This window comes from Apteryx rowi, unplaced genomic scaffold (assembly GCF_003343035.1).
Source record: "Apteryx rowi isolate R43461 unplaced genomic scaffold, aptRow1 scaffold_548, whole genome shotgun sequence".
NCBI lineage: Eukaryota > Metazoa > Chordata > Aves > Apterygiformes > Apterygidae > Apteryx > Apteryx rowi.
Window position 1 is genome coordinate 114,817 of NW_020450814.1, and position 16,897 is coordinate 131,713.

A 16,897-nucleotide genomic window follows, 5' to 3' on the forward strand; every position below is an offset into this window, starting at 1 on the left:
TAGATGCTTGATTCCTTGTCAAGTGATGTAATTTAAGAACCCTGGATGGAATTCTAAAATATTTTTCTTTAGCATTAGTGGATATATAATATCCACTATATCTAATATCTATATAATGGAGATTGCAGGGGAGTTATGGACTTCTCCCATGGGGCCTTGTTCAGGGAGGGTAATTCTTGTTAGTAGCTCCCAAGAGTGGGAGTGTAAGTGGTCTCAATTGGTGAGGGCAGGTCCAAATGTCTCAAGCACAGCAATCAGACTATGAACACCTTCCCTTACCAGACTGAGGGTCTGGTGGACTGGAAACAGATCTCTCCTGCAGTTACTTCAGATAAGACTGTCATGATAAGAGTCCCTAAATCTGACAAAAGACAGAGTGGGGATGGTAGCTTGGACTAAACACTCCATATTAAACTTTGTATTATTGTGTCATCTGTCAGAACCCAGAGACTGAGAGTTTGAAGAGATGTGGATAAAGCATATACCTACAATACATGATTGACAGAGTAGTAAAAAGAAAAGGTTAAACTCCTATTTGTAAAATCTGAGATAAAGAAGAAAATAAAACACAGTCTAAGAACCCACCCACTACGGAAGCTCTTTCTTTGCTATGATAGCCACTTTGAAAAGGTTGTTGCTGAGCATCATTTAAACCAGAAGGAAAGTGTCAGCACCACAGCACTGCAAGCCCAGTACCAGCTCCCAGTGCAAGGCTGTACAAGCCAGGTTAAAAATAAAAACAAATGAAGAAAGGAGGAGGGATTTCACTGTGGAAAAGGGAAATATGGAGGTCTGAAGGAGCAGCTGTCAGCCCAGGGCATGGGAAGGATGGGACTGAGTCTCACGTCCCTCTCTCCAAACCAACACTATGCTTCTGCTCTAAAAGAACAGCAAAGTGCAACGGGGCAGTCCCTCCTAGACTTGATGATCTTGAATGACAGCAAGGAGAGAATGGTGGGGTACTCTTCGAGTGGTGCATTATTTTCTTCTTTTGCAACTTAAAATTTTGCAGTCAGGAGTTTAACCTTTTTCTTTGCTAGCATGAACTTGTGTTATCTTTTGATCTTTAAGCTTGTATTAAAATTGCTTCTGGTGAACCCAACAAGCCGCATGTTGCTACTGTTTCTGCAGAGCAGTCATCCAGGTAATGTATAAGGCAATCCTTAAGGGATAACTGCATCTTGAGACGAATTTGGGAATCTCAGGAGCTGGGAAATGTCTCCCACTAATTTGCAGAAGTCAGACTGAGGGCAGTATAAACCAGTACCCCTGAGCAAGGAGCAGACAGCAAACACATAGCTAAAGACTTAAGACACTCTCCAAACTTACCACAAAAGATCTTCTGAAACATGAGAGATCTTATCTTTGGCCTTAAACAGTATGAAGTAGAAGGAGAGAACAGTCAAAGGAGAACCTCATGAATTCACATTCAAGGGAACAAAAACAGAAACTTTTTTGAGGGAAAAAGTCCAGAAAGGAAGATGAAAGTCAGCTTTAAAAGAGGGAGACATTGCAATGAAGTGGAAGCAAAGGGCATGCAAAGGGCATGCTTGTGAAAGCATGACAGCATGATCAAGAACAAGATGGATGTAGGCTGGCCTGAACTGCTTTTATGACTCTTTTTTATGAAGAGAGTCATAGCTCAAGTGTCCTACACTGTTGCATGAGGTCAGGATCCAGGAAGCCTGAATCACCCTAATGCAGGCAGGGGCTGACTGCACACTAGCACTGCTCCTCAGAGCCACTGCAGTGCAGGCCAAGTCCATAAATAAGTTCACTGCTTTCAGCTATCAAGTTTTGTAATAAACATGTTATTTGTAATAAATGCCAAATCTATGTTTCTCTTCATTGTACCAAGTACTGGTGTGGTGCTGGCCAGTGATTTTAGAAGGACTCAATTTGATATGTCAAAAATCAGTACCAGGAAACTAAACCCATTCTAGGCTACTACGCAATGAGCCAATCTCATTTTATGTACTGTTCATTTTAAAATAAAAATAAACTACTCTTCAAGTACATGCCAAGTATTATGTATATGAATGCTACCAAGTCTGGACAGTAATTTATACTTGTATCCAAATTACATGTATATGTGCGTATACACAGGGATATGTGCACATGCATACACATAACTATAAACGTGTATACATGCTGCAGAATAACTTGGTATCTTTGCAATGACAATGGCTTTCAAACTGCTTGTCAGAGCCCCAAGCTTGGTCTCCCTCAGGTGTTGCTCTCCTGCTCCTTTTCCCAGAGGAGGACCAGTGGCTATCCCAGACTAAACCCCATTCTCTCTTCTTCTTTTGCCTGTTAACAGTGTCCTTTTACATCGGCTCTGTAATTCTGAGCCTAGAAACAGCAAGGCATGTTCCACAGCCCTGCTTAGGAGGATAAAAAAACAATAGCAATTGTTCATTTACATGCTTCTAATATAGCAAGTCTTCTTTAAAGGAAAAACAAATAAAGTCCAAACAAAGAATGGGATTCTTTCTGTTACATAGAACAGTAAGTTAATCTACAATAACTTTGAACATGAAAAATATAATGTAAAAATGAAAATTATCATCCACTCAAGACAGTACATAAATTTTCCTACATAATAAACTAGATTAAAAATATTTTAAAGTCTAAAAACAAAGGGCAAAATTCTTAAAAAGATGAGTCAACACTGTTAAAGTTAGACTGAACGTTATGCCAACACATTCATTTGCACAGCTTTTTGATGCAACAAGACAATTGTCTAGCATATGTGTGTAAGTATTACGTGTGCACACGAGGGGAATAGAGCGAGAATGATAAGGGTGACATTTTAAAAAAGTATTTCACAAATAATTAAACAAAACAAACCCCACAAACACCGCTACATATCTTAAATACTGAAAGTCAAGTTCTACAGCCCTTAACGTAAAAAAAAGAAAAAAAAGAAAAAGCCTACAGAATTAATTCAAGTACATCTGGAGTAGGTCCCTTGTGAAGTAAAGTATTGTTGTTTGCATTTTAGTTGTAATGAAAGCGGAGTGGAACATACCGATATTCTGACTCCATCTCCAATCCCATCTGGCTGCAAGGGCTCATAGTCCTAGCAAGCTGAATTACAGAGCTCCCCAAAAGATATGAAAGTTAACACACCTTCCCCACCCCTGCAAAACAAGTCTCAGTTGAAGCATGACGATCTGTGATTTGCTCAATGAAGATGATGGCTGAACTTGAATAAAAAATGATTCTTGAAAAACACCTTGAAACAAATGACAAAATCTTTTAAAATGAAAAGCTAGCTTTGTGTAAAGGCAGCCTTTTTGGTACGTGATCTTCTTAAGAAGACAAACACGGCACTCTTTCCCAAATTCTGGTTGTCTTGGAAGTAACAATACAAAAGCCTTTACATTGTTTTGATCCTAATTCTGAACTGATGCAACCTTTCTAGTGAGCTGCAATCCAAGAATATCCAAGAAACCAAGAATAACCTAATGGATATTGCACCCTGGTTGAAACATGTGTTGCCTCCTCACAACTTTTGTTCTGTACTTGGTTCCTCAGGAGGAGGAACACTCTCTTCTTGTTTCACATGTTCCTTTGAAAATACCAGCCAATAAGATAAATGCTGAAATCTGGCTGCCAGAGTAATTAAAGTCTGGTGAAATCCCTGTGGTGCTGCAAGTCCCCTATACTCTCATAGTCACTCTCTCCTGAAAGAGCAGTGTGGTTTGTGTTAGGCACAGACAAGGTCCTATCTTCTTCCTGGCTCATTGACTGGATAGCTTCGTAGTCAGGCTCCAACTCCCCGTTTAGTCTGTCCGCTGACTGAGGCACAGTGGTAGTATTTAGGGTGTTTTCAAAGTCCTTTACACTTGCATAGAGGCCACTGCAAATAGATGGGGACCTCGGAGATGCAACTTCTTGAATACAGGTGTAAGTAGAATCCAGTGCCTTGATGGCCTGTCCTGGCTTACTCACCGAAGAGTACATGGCTGAGATCTAGGAAAAGGAGACACGTGCTGAGTATTAAGCATGGCCAGTGTTCATGTGCTAGTTTGTACCCCTTCTACCACAAGTATATCAGTTGCTTAATAAAAGATAGAACCATCCAATAAAAAAAAAAAATCTTCCTTATAAACCTTGCTTTTCTTGCATGCATTTATAAATTGATTTTCCTTCAACAAAGAATGCTGAAGTTCATAAATGAAAAAAATGAAAGTTTACCACACCAGATGATAGCAAATACAACTAGTTAGTGCTGATCTTGATATGCAAAGTCTGTTCCTTTGGCTAGACTCTGCCTCTACAAAGAGGAGCTGCAAATCAGTCACTTTGAATCCAAGACTAGAGACTGAAATCTCTCAGCTCCTATAAAGAGAAGGGCAGGAGCAGAAGTCTAGCTCCCTCTAGCTCCAAATGGAGTCCATAGGACAGCAGACCTCAGACAAGGGCAGAAGAAGTTTTCCTGAAAGTAAATTTGTCTATTGGCATAATTCGCATGAGCTGAATTCTAGAAATCCATTCAGAGTTATCTAATAGGTGGTAAGCTCAAGCTAGTTCATGAAGAAGGTTCTTAATGAAGACACACGGAGAAGCCCATGCCTCTGCTCCTCCCTCAAACACTGACAGGATTTCACAGGGCTGGCACTGAGTGTAGAGAGCCACTCTTGACTCCTTCTCCCAACTGAAGTGCAAACTACCCTTCTCACCAGGCAGAAGACTGAAATCCCCTGCTTTGGTTTTATGATATCTAACATCACAATTGCAAAGCAGCTCTTCTGTTACTTTTAAAGTCTTTATCAAGCATGCAAGGCCACTCTGAATTTGGATTAAACTAATTAAATACTAGATTGGCACAAAAATGTCCGTTACCATTAAACGATACTGAGTGGTGCAGATGAACCAAATCACTTCCATTAATATGGTGTTTAATTTTTTCTGATGAAGAGAGACATCAAATTGCAGATGCCAATACTTCTTACCTTTTACTTATTTCAGCCCAAAAGCCCCCAAACAAACAAAAAAGAGCTTTTCTGCTCAGACATATATCTACCTCTTCCCAGCATTAAATTACATGAACCCAGTTCAAGGATCAGTGTATTTGCTAATGTTTGTGAGTACTTCTCCCAACAGAGAGCATTAGCTGACTGCCAAGTTTGTGTTTACTTTTATGTCTGGAGAATGTATTTATAGATTGCGCAGGGGTTACTGAAGATGATCACAGACAACCTTATTTTTGTTTAACTTTTCTGTCTTCGTTTCAATCTATCTCCTCAATTTATTTGACTAGCAAACATTTTAAGAAACAGTTTGTGTTCCAGTACTTTCCAGTGCTTCAGTTTAGTTTTCAGAGCCCCAAACACTTTAAATGGGAAAGGTGGAGCGTGTTTCAGGCCATTGATTACTGTTCTTAAGTAGCACTCTTCATCCAGATCAAGGAAGAAGCTGCTGTAGCAATCAGATAGTTGTGGCCTCCCATTATTTACTGACACCATTTTTAATCCCTTGGCCTGATAAAACCAAATGCTAAAATACTTCTGATTTTAGGAATGTGGTTCTACACACTCTGTAAAGAAAAACCTCCACTTTTATTTTCCCTTCAGACAATTTTCACCTTTCTTAGATCCTGCTTAATCATGCAAGGCTTATGCTAATTTCTGCTTGAAAAAAGGTATCTAGTTAGTTACTGAATTTCATGCAAGAAACCTACATCATCTTCTGTAAGAGATGGATCTTCCTCTCGAGACTTGTAAGACACTGAACTAAGCCTCTGAAAAAAAGAAAGAAAGAAAGAAAGAAAGAAAGAAAGAAAGGCTCATTACAAGTCAACAGTGTGAAACCTATAATAAAACCCTTCCATTACAATCAATACATTATATTTTATGGTCATTTGCTCACTAGTTCCATTTTACATAGCTAATATCCAGAGTATGTCTCTGAAGATCAACAGCCCTGAGGTTAGCAGAGCTTTTTAATATATCAGCTCTTGTTCTGACCTAAAAAGAATGAAAATAATGTAAAGGTTAAAACAAACTCTGCTCCACTGTATCTCTGCATTTAGATTTCCAGTGAAGTGAGAAAGAGTCTGCAAAGGCATATAAACAATTAAAATTGAACTGTTGTGAAAAGGTAGTCAGGCTTCTACGTAATTTTCATATATACTTCTAGATTTAAAAGACCTAGACTAGCACTTTCCTAATGATTATTATCCTTCATTCAAAGGGTTCTAGAAGTGCTCCAAGAAGCTGTAGCCTCCTTCACCATGAAATGTAGCAACTGCTCCTAAGTGCACAGCAATGCTGCCTCACCACAGGTGACAGCTGGAAACACAGAAAAGACCTAACTAACTCAACCTGAAAGGAGAAGCTAAATTCTCAAAAGCATCAGTCTGGATGCAATCCACATAGTGAAGTTAATAACAGTGCGCAGGATGGAGGGCTTGGTTTAGTGTCAAGTTAACTTTAGGTATAAAAAACGTAAGGTCATGAAACACCAGGGCAAACCCCTTTGCTGTTAAGAAAAAGGTGTTAGGACGTTTATGGCAATCAAGATCCTGGCTGCCTCCCAGTGGACGCGTGGTTCCTCCCCGCTGGGGCAAGCACACTTTGCTGGAGCTTCTGCTCCACAGTGATCCAGAGGGAGCCTTCCAGCACAGTTTATAACTGGCCATATATTGGAGTTTTACTCAAATTCTCCACCCAAAATATTTCAGACCTCCTCCAGTGCAGACCAAAATTGAGAAGTAGAGCTATTTTTGGCTCAATTAGACAAATTCAGCTTCAAGAAACATATTAGATACAGACTGTTTTTCATAGAGGCTTATTACAACAGATGCTTCCTACTTCCATTTTTCCTGTTGTGTTTACTTCTGATAAATATCAAGTTTTAAACTTCTGACAAAGTTCTGATGGAGTTTCTGACCCAAAGCCTCCTGAAGTCTACCCACTGGTCCCAGCAGGATTTAGTTCAGCCTTAGCTCCCTTGCTTCTTTCTCACTGTCTGTGCAACGCACTCTTTAACCTGTGCTTTATTCATGTGTTTATTCATGAAAATAAAAAAATAAAAGGAGAAGTTCACACATATTTCAGCAGGGCTTTTTATTAGATCTGCTATACTACAGCAGCTCACTTTAGTCTTTCTTATTTGCAGGAAGTTCTTATTGCTGAGGAGTAAGTTACTAGTTTCATCCTTGCACATTAAAACAAACAGCAGTAGCGAAATTGGGCAATACACTATTTTCTTTAATTAGTGTGTCTATAAGCATCATGGGTCAGGAGCCCTTCTATGTTTCTCCACTCAAGTACTGAGAAATACCCCAGAATGCTGATGATGAGGCTAATTTCCCCTGTACGTCGCATTCTTTCTGTTGTCTAAATATAAAACCTGTGACCCATCGATTTTGAAGGATCTCATCCTGTTGGGAACTGAAAAAAAAAATTTACTCCTAATCATTTTGCACCTAGTAACATCATACATAAGCTTGAAACTTCAACAACAGCAACAGAAACAGAATGTGTCCCTATTTTCTTTCCACTTCCCTTTTGTTCCTCAACAGCACTTGATTTTTAGCTGTTTGGCTCAGCTGTTGCTCCTGACTCAGGCACCAGAACAAGAACCTCATTCTCCTCGGGAGCATTTTTGAGAGATGCTTTGCCCATCCTCAGGCTGTGTGAGTCTGAAATCAGATGGGCAGCAGCCAGATGTAAACAGACAGAGAGAGAGAGCATCTCTCCCAGTATTCTTGGGATTGCTCACTCTAGGAAGACCTGGGTAAAAAGATTTCTACTTCCTTTTTTGATCAAGAAAGAAGAACTGAAAAGAACCCCTGGCTCTCCAGTTTTATTAGAAGAACTACTCCCAAGTTTTTCCAGGTGCTAGAGGCCTGTAAGAGGCATTGTGCTATTAAAGGTGCTTTTCTTCACCAAAATCTTCCCCGAGATTTGGCTGGCTCACATCCAATAATCAGTTTAGATAACTGCTTTTCCCAGTTTATTGTGTGTCTGGCTCTTGAAGTGATCCTTTATCCCTGTATCTAACTGCATGTCAGTGCTATAGGAAAGAATTCTGAATAAACGAAATGCTTCTTCATTGCTTAGTAGGAGAGGGACTATTCACTTTTATCAGGCTATACCTCTACTAGTAAATTAAACAGTGCCAAGGACTGTCTGTGAGACCAGAGCACCTTTTTATACTGTTAAATACAGTACTGGAACGGTCTCTGGCTTGGACCAACTAACACTGTCTGTCCTGAACATGTTTCAGGGATTGACATGGGCTGGGGATCATTCCCAATGGGTGGTTGGGATGAGGCCACCCTCTTTTAAGGAGTAGGAGACTGAAACAGCTCGGACACGTCTCCTTCACAGGTACAACAGTCTCAGTTACATCAGCACCCTACTTCCCCCAGGCAGATGGCCTTTCACCACCTGGAGCCTGCTGTTTTTGTGCCCTGTTAAGCAAAGCCTCACTGTAGGGAGATGGATTCATGTGACTGCTATGCTCAACCTCCCTGTTCATCAGGGGTCAGCATGGTAGGCTGAAGAAGCTGGGATACAGATGTCATATTAAGCAAGGCAGCTAAGTAGTCTCACAAGAGACAAAGCAAAAAGAGAAACATATGGAATCTGTTTAACTAGAAGAGTTGTAAATTTAAAATATTTTTACATAAACAACTTGGTTTTGGTTGCCACATCAGAAAAATATAGCCATTGCTGTACACTGCTTGAAGAAGCAAAATAGAGGGAAAAATTATCATAATCATAATAGAAAAACAATCCCACAACCACCTCCATGTACAATGCCAACAATAATGACATTTATATATTCAATCAATTACCATTTTCAACTCTGCTGCAGCTGTAGCTCTCAAGGACAGGACACACACACACTTCAATGCATAATGCATGTACCTAGCAGAGTACGTGGGAACAATCTGATGCTGCCAAAGCTTTAACTCAGAATGACTTTAGCTTTGAATAAATTTTAATTAGACAAACACCTTTTTTTCTGGCACTTAGGGGACTGCATGTGTCATCTCTTGATTAATCCTTCAAAACCTGAACCATTTTAATCAATTCCCAGTCCTTGCAGTTACTGACATTGTATACATGGTGTGTTGGGGAGCTACAGAGTAGTAAATATATTTTCTTTGTATCAGTGACTGGGAAACATAATAATTTTCTAGAAGACTTTTCACACCTGGTAGGAAAAATGTCATTGTTACTGAAAGCTGTTTCTCTAAAAGACTAATTAGAAATTACATATGCCCTGAATTTGGTGATAGGAGGGGAGGGTTGGTGGATTACTATTGACAAACCCATGTTAATTTTCTACTAACGAGCTTGTTATTTGCAAGAATGTACTCTGAGGAATCTGGATGAACAATTTTTAGATTATGAGTAGTCTTCAGTTTATTCATTTTGACTCTATTACGCTTCATATGTTATGTTATGCTAATATGTTTAGCAGTTATTTAACAAGGTATTTTTCAGACCTCTGCCTGGATTATTGAAATACTTCAAAAAAGAGAATGACCAGAAACAAGTAACAATCCCTCAGCTCTGATATGATTTTTCAGATAAATGTTTACATTAAAATGTCACGTCAAATCTTAAAGATTTTTGAAAATTTTCATCAATACCTAACAGTATTTGACAACTCAAACACCAAAATTATATTAACCTGCTAAAATCACAGTGCTTTCATTCACAACTAATAACAAATTTTCTATACTAGTTCTGAAAAAATGCAAACCCAACAATTTGTGACAACTCAGTCTGATGATCTGAAAGGATCCTTCAAATTAGTTCTGTCGAAAAAAATAAAATGGTAAAATAAACTAACTTGCTGAAAATTTGATCATTCTGTTTTTTAAGGAATTCACCACTAACTTGTCTCCAGTCTGGGGGAAAGAATAAGTTGCTGATAAAAGGCAACTTTTGGCTGTCATTTCACCAGGCAGAAATTTATTTCTCTGTTTACATGTGACACACAGAATTTGACAAATATAAAATCTGTAGGTTGATAAACTGCTCAAATCTTTTATGGTCCTAATGCTGAAAAGGATTAATATAGATATTTAATTCAGTACTTTTTTATCTGTGATCCTTTGTACTGCGGAATTGCTGAATAGCAATTATAAGACCAAAAGCGAATCTTACATTTTAAAATCCTACAGTCACAATTCTCTCTGTCCCTCTTTCTGTCGCTCTCTCCTACAAAGGGAGACTAGGTGAGTGGCTTACAGCCGATGCCTAACACACAGCTCAGCTGACGTGGGCCCACAAAGGAACCACTTCTAAAGCCAGGGCTTCTACCCCACTCTCCTTTTTGTAAATTTAGATTTTATTAGAAAAAAACAAGTAGGAGATTCTGAAAGAGATGCAGACGCTAACAGAGACACTGGACACCTACTGTAATAGCTCCCACAAGTATAATACCATTGAAAAAGAAGCAGAAGCTTCCTATGCAATTTCTGGGTGATATCTGGGAACAGCACACTGCAACAATTAAAAACTGAGGTTCCAGTAGAATGAATACATGACAATAATTCGGAGGTTATACTGTGTATTTTCATATTTCTGTATTCTATAGTTTTTGTCCTGATGATCTTTGTGATTTTAACAGAAAAGGATTATTAAAAAAAAAAACTATGCTCCTTCCCCCCACAAGTATGTTCAAAATGACTTTTCCTCTCTATCATTATATGACTGTCCAACAAGGACAACCATTTGTAGTGTTTACCTTTTCTGGTTTACTTGCTCCTTCTGTCCCTTGTTCTTCTTCCACTTTTTGTTCTTGGAAATTCTCATTTTCATCAAGAAGTTTCATGGGTACTGGAGGCGGGGGCTCATCCTCTACATCTGGTGTGTTGCCAAGAGGGCTGTCTGAATTAGCACTTTGGCGACTTTTTTTATTTCGATCAACAGATGCATATTCTGCTGATTCAATTCTGCACTCAGGGATCTGATCCTGACCTTCAGAAACCACCAGTGAAGCCCTTGATTTGTTGTTACAGCTTCTTTCCATGTTGGCTACTGCTCCGACATCTTTAATTTCCTTCACAGTTTCATACAAGCAGTCTTCAACTATGTTCTCTTGAGAGGAGCTGTCTTTCAGGACTTCATAAGGCCCTTCCATTCCAAGACCTTGATCATTTTCTGCATTTCTAGCTGAGATGATGGTTTCCATGGTACTGTTAGGAGGAATACTGGGTAGTTCCCGGCTCCGGTGACATTTAACGGATTTTCCAAGACTATCCTGCTGATCTAGCAGATCAGAGACAGACGTTTGTACTTCTTCATAAGGCTGGATGCAGGCAGTTGTACTGTCCTCCGAGAGAACTAGAGAAAATTATAAAGAATTATTTAAAGCAATTGCATGACTAAGAAAGCTGAATGTGATTTAGTACACCCCACATTATTTAGTTTTTGCATCTCTCACTGAAAAGGATAAATGATACAAATACCTGGAAACGTTCTAGTAGTCATCATGCTTTCAGTTTATCAAAAATTTTCTGTTAAGGAGATGGCTGCACTCTACTGTTAAAATGTCATTCTCACAGCATCATTAATGCTCTGTGCACACTCAAATCATTTTACATACAACTGTGTTCACAGCGAGCACAGAGGATTGGTGCACAGGTGCAGGTACGCAAGTATGCTCAGCTAGCTTGTACTCAATTTTATTGAATGCTTACAGACCGCTCAGCAACCTCACATGGGGAGCATTGGTGTGAAGTCTAGAACCAAGCACGCTTAAAAAAAATCTCATTTTTTTTTCTTTTTTCCAATTCCCTCTTTTGGAATCAGAGAGAAGACATCCCTGCTTTCTCCCTACCCAGCCCTCACCTTGTTTAACACACTGGCCAAATTCGAGTCTGAACCACACCTAGTTCCACCTTGCTGAAGGCAGCTCCATCGCACAATACACCAGCAGCTCCTTATTGGAAGTCTATGCCATACTTTTCTTAGTCTCGCAGCACATAATGTAGGTTGACAACTTACTAACAAGCCAGCCATATGCACAAAGATTAGACTTCAGAAAGTGGTGTTAGGCAGAACATGTTATTTTAAGTCACATAAGTGGGTCACATGTCACTGTCACAAAATGGGTATTAGGGATTTAAATTTATGGGACTTCTTATCTTACAGTGCACATGTATGACATTTGCTGGCAGTCATGGATATATACACGGACACATATAGGCATGTTTCTGACAGTATATGGTATGTTACTTTACATGACCTCATTTCCTTGAAAAATCACTTCTGAATAGCTTTATTTTTCTTAGTACAGTTCCTATGGCACTCTCTCAGACTTAGAAAAATCAAGCCATTCCTCCATTTTCTTTAGTGTGTTTGACATTATGACATAAAGTGTTGCCAAAGCAATCAGTACTATTGATTTGGTGGTTGTCACATATGTTTCTTTTGCTTGTGCTTTGGGCACACACTCTTATACACTCAGATCCCCCCCCCCAGGGAGCTGTAATCTGACAGCAAAACTCAGGATGGAACTTAAGGCACAAGATGCTAATCGCTGTCTGAATAGGAAATGTGAGGAGAAGAAAAGGAAAACGTCCTTCTACAGTCACTTGACTCCTGCATGTGACTGGGGAGGAACTGGAGACACGCAAGGTGCCCTGCACAGTTCTTGAGCAACATCAGGAACCGCCTGGAGAAGCTGCAACATCTGTTTTTCCCTTCTGGCCCTTGCGCTCAGGGCATTGTGCACTACGCAGAGCACCTTCGCTGTCCCCAGGTAGCATCCACCTGCTTCAGCGTGCGGCGGGATAATCAGAAGCAGTGAGAGCTCGCACTTCTGTGCTGTTGGGGTTATGGGTACTGAAGCACAAGGGGTTGCCTTAGGTATGCTGCCACAAACACAACACTGGCAGGTTGGGCAAAGGAAAAAAAACGCATTTGATGGTGTTGCTTTCATAGCCTTGTCCCTTCTCAAAAGGCTAACAGCAACAGCAAAACAAAGACAGAACTATTAACATAAATATATATTAAGCAGAAATAAGAAATTAAAGCTAAACAGTTCCAGTTAGTCAGAAGGGTTGTTATGCTAATTGTAAGCTGAGTAATATCAGAGAGTCTAAAAACTGTCTGATAGCTGACAGCATGCCTTTAGTAGCACCTTCTGACAGCTGAGTGTGTGGTGGGTGACTAGTAGCAAACAGAAATGGTCCCCTCCTGTACGGCTTTGCTCTTTGCCTTGAATCACTTAGTGGGATAAATACACCTAAATATGAAACAAGTCAATGTAAGGGAGCAGGGATTAACTGCAAAAAGAAAGTTTAAAAATTCCTTTGGTTACTTGTCTCCAAGAAGTAAAGATTTAATAGTTTAGCCTCCAGCTTCTTGGTGAGATTAGGAGTTCAGCTATAAACTAGGGAACGCAGCCCAGTGTGTCAGTGTCTAACTCGGAGAGAACAGGCACTCCTGGCACCCAGGAGCTCTGAACTGCGAGCATGTTTATTTTTAGGATCAGCTGAGTAAAATATTTTCCAGTGTTACTTGAGTGTGAATCATTCTGAGTGTTCAGCAAAGCAAAGATTAGAAAAAAAGGAAGCCTATTTATGTTTCCTGTTTTCTAAAATACAAAAACACATTCTAGTGATCACAAAAACTGCTTAGTTCCCCTTGAACTAAGGACTGGGAAGTATGTTGCACTTACTCTTTGACCCAGACTACTTTGTGGATGCTTACTATCTACTAAATCTTCTTGTATTGTGCCTAAAATTCATTTTTATATTTCCCAACCTGAAGGGAGACTAGGTTGTGCCTTGAGGTGTTCACAGTGCTGATCCCAGTAATACTTACATGTTTAACAATACATGAATTCAATAGGATGACCTATATGCATACATCTAAGCACGCTTTAGTTTGTAGAGTTTAGTTTGTAGACTGCGGGGAACAGGACAGCATATGAATAAGAAGATGCTGTGGTAGAAAGCAGGTGTATTTTTAAGCTGGCACTGACGTTTTAAAGTCTTCATCAAGTGACAGCCTCAGACAGCATGGGACTATGATCAACAGCTATAGGCTCTGGAGGAGGGCCTGAAATATTTTTAAGAACTCAAGGAATGTTTCTGAAGCTCTCGGGTCCAATTGTGTCTTTGGTCACATCCCAGCTCCATAGCTGGCCGAGATGAGGGAGGGCAGCAGTCTTTGCCTGATGACCTGGTTTCTCCCAAATGTAGCCTGTGGCCCGGAGCAGGCCCCAGCACCTTCCAACTGGGGGGTGGCCTGGAGGACTAGGAGGCAGGGCGCAGGGCTGTGCCACAGCACACCAAACAGGGAAGTGCCGCTACAACCCAGCATCTCCATGGGAAGGTGGCTGACTTCCCTGCAAGGCAGCAATGCTCACAGGGTTTCCTATTTTAATGTAAGTTTTGTGTAAATTAAGTTCTTTACAAAAAAGGGCTTCCTTTCAGAGAGCTGTATGCCCTGTCGCTGCCCTGGGATGCAGGACTTGTGCAGCTGCTCTGGGGTCAGACCTCCAGGGATGATCAGAGGAAAATGCAGGGTGCTCAGGCTAACAGCAAAACTATGCCCTAGGAAAGCTGACAGCTAGAAACCTAAGATGTGATGGATTACAAATGTGTCAGAGAGCAGCTAACTTGGGAACTATGAGCAAGGGCATGGCACTTCTCATTCAGCCTGTTCGCAAAGACTGTATTACTCACCCTCACCATTACTGAGTGCCCCATTCTGGTCGCTGCTTGGAGGAGGCTCAGTAGCTGAACTTGTGACAGAGTGGCTGAACATCTCCTTATCAGAAGGCTACAACACAAATTAGGTAGATTAAATGTTTGCAGAAGCAGTTAGATGCACCATGGACTTTATTCTGATCTCAGGAGCTCTAACTCACATGCAGTATTGGCGGGAGAGACAAATCACGCCTACTGTACTCAAAGACTTATATGCCTGTATTTACAGATGCTAAACAAAAAGTGTATTTATTTCTAGAGTGATCTCCCATCCAAACTCTATAGTGATAGAAATTACCATGGCTTCAACTAGTCAGAAAACAGCAGCTGACAACTGCACTTGCACAGCAACCTGAGCGAAAGAAAGGCAGGAGATCCGGTGACAACAGTGGCAGAAAGAGCAAACGAAAGCACAGATCATTGGGATTTACAGAAGTTACCCTTCCTTTCCTATTCTGAAGCTTTTCTTGAAGTTTCCCTTCCTCAACAGTGTCTAAATTCCTCATCTATTTTCCAACCCGCAATACTTCGCAAAGGCTTTGGTGCAAACCAACCTCAAGAAAGATACAAGCTAATAAAATAGAAATAAGATAAATAGAAATAAATACATACCACATTCATCAGATTTTCATGATCTCCATTCTGATGTTTGGGCTTCTTTTCCCTTAGTGAAGAAGTATAACATGTTACTACAAATTATGCTAATAAAAAAAAGTCAGTCATTAATAGACTGTACACACCTCCTGGGAGCAGAATTGCAATTCACCATAATATTGTAATATGAATAACTGAAAATTATTACAGGGACTGGTATGACCTCAGTGTAAGGTCACCACAAAGCAAGGTGGTGATGAACACATCTAAAGAGTTATGACAAACACACACACACACACAAACCTTCTCTTGTTCTAGTGTAAGATCACAGTAAGGAGTAACTAGCCGAAGGAGTACAAATACCATAGCCAAAATACTATGAATAATATCCTCACTTTAATCACATCTGAAATGTTCAGAGATACATGAGGTACATGTTTTGGTGACAGACTACCTGTAAAGTTCCTTAACCTGTGTTAGGTCTCTCTGTGACGGGCCTGACCAATCTGACGTATAGAAAGACACTCTGGACTGAGTGCAGGCTGCACTCAGAGCCCAGACAACAACATCCCATGGACTACCAGCTGGACTGCTCTGCTGACTCCCCAAACACTGTGAACCAGAGCCTACTCTCATGTAAACTGAAGCGGATCCAGATGAATCCCACTTACGCTGATGCAGAGCCATATAGCAAAGGCACCTGCTCTTAGCTATTTTTGACAAAAGACCGGGACATAGACTAAAACAACCTATATGCCCAAATTCTGTCAGATGCTTTTTTCTGTCACCATTATGCAGCTGGAGGCTTACACTTGCCACCTTTCCCACCCTACTCCTCGTGCTTCTTCTGGAAGTACAACACTGCCACTGCCTCCTTTCGGAAATGCCTCTGAGGGGTGAGAAAACAAAAGCGTGTCGGGAAAGCCTTGTTTGCTGGACCCTGTACTGATGCAATTGCTCTGGATTTATACCCCCCCCCCCCAAAAAAAAAGGGATTTCTATGTTTAAATTAAATGAAAATTGAGAGCGTTTTTTTCCTTTCAAAAATCCATCAGGATTTTGGACACATTTTCAAAACCTTGGAGAACATCACATATAGTTGCATGCACTTATTTTTGAAAGAATGTTTTAAAACTGTCCCTTATTTCACCAGCTGGGCAAAGCTCACATGTTTTGAAAGGGGCTTAAAATTGAAATTTGAAAAAACAAAGTCAGTAAAAGTGCCTATATTGTTGGAATCAAACCCTCTCGTGGAGAGGAGAAAAACGTATGAGCTCAAGCCATTAATTAGTATCTTTTTCTGATTCTTAATCATTTTGGCTTGAACAGCAGGATCAATTTCCTAGTCTCCAGGAATGGACAAAGAGAAGTTGAAATACATAGGAATTGTTTTGCTTTTCTTTTTACCTATATCTTTTGTCCTGTTCAGCCCACCTAATTTTCTCAATTGATAACAGGTTATAGAAACATTTAGTTCCAGCTCATTCTACAAAACTCTCTGTTCTCTCAGAAAATGCAGCCAAATTAATAGTCCAAATGCTGAATTAGAAAAGCATGCTTTAACTTGCTGTGTCCACCCTGGCCTCTGTGTATCAGAGGGAGGAG

At 40.2% G+C, this 16,897-nt stretch overlaps 1 protein-coding gene across 1 annotated transcript in view; it reads right to left on the reverse strand.

Annotated features, from left to right (window-relative positions):
- Positions 1-2,612: 2,612 nt before the first annotated feature.
- Positions 2,613-16,897, reverse strand: part of PAG1 (phosphoprotein membrane anchor with glycosphingolipid microdomains 1) — an 85,795-nt gene continuing 71,510 nt past the window's right edge. The window contains exons 4-8 of the mRNA XM_026081380.1: positions 15,311-15,362; positions 14,675-14,771; positions 10,723-11,321; positions 5,690-5,749; positions 2,613-3,978 (exon numbers count right to left, since the gene is read on the reverse strand). Coding sequence (XP_025937165.1) covers positions 3,628-3,978; positions 5,690-5,749; positions 10,723-11,321; positions 14,675-14,771; positions 15,311-15,362 — 1,159 coding nt within the window. The 3' untranslated portion in view covers positions 2,613-3,627. The remainder of the gene's footprint in view (positions 3,979-5,689; positions 5,750-10,722; positions 11,322-14,674; positions 14,772-15,310; positions 15,363-16,897) is intronic.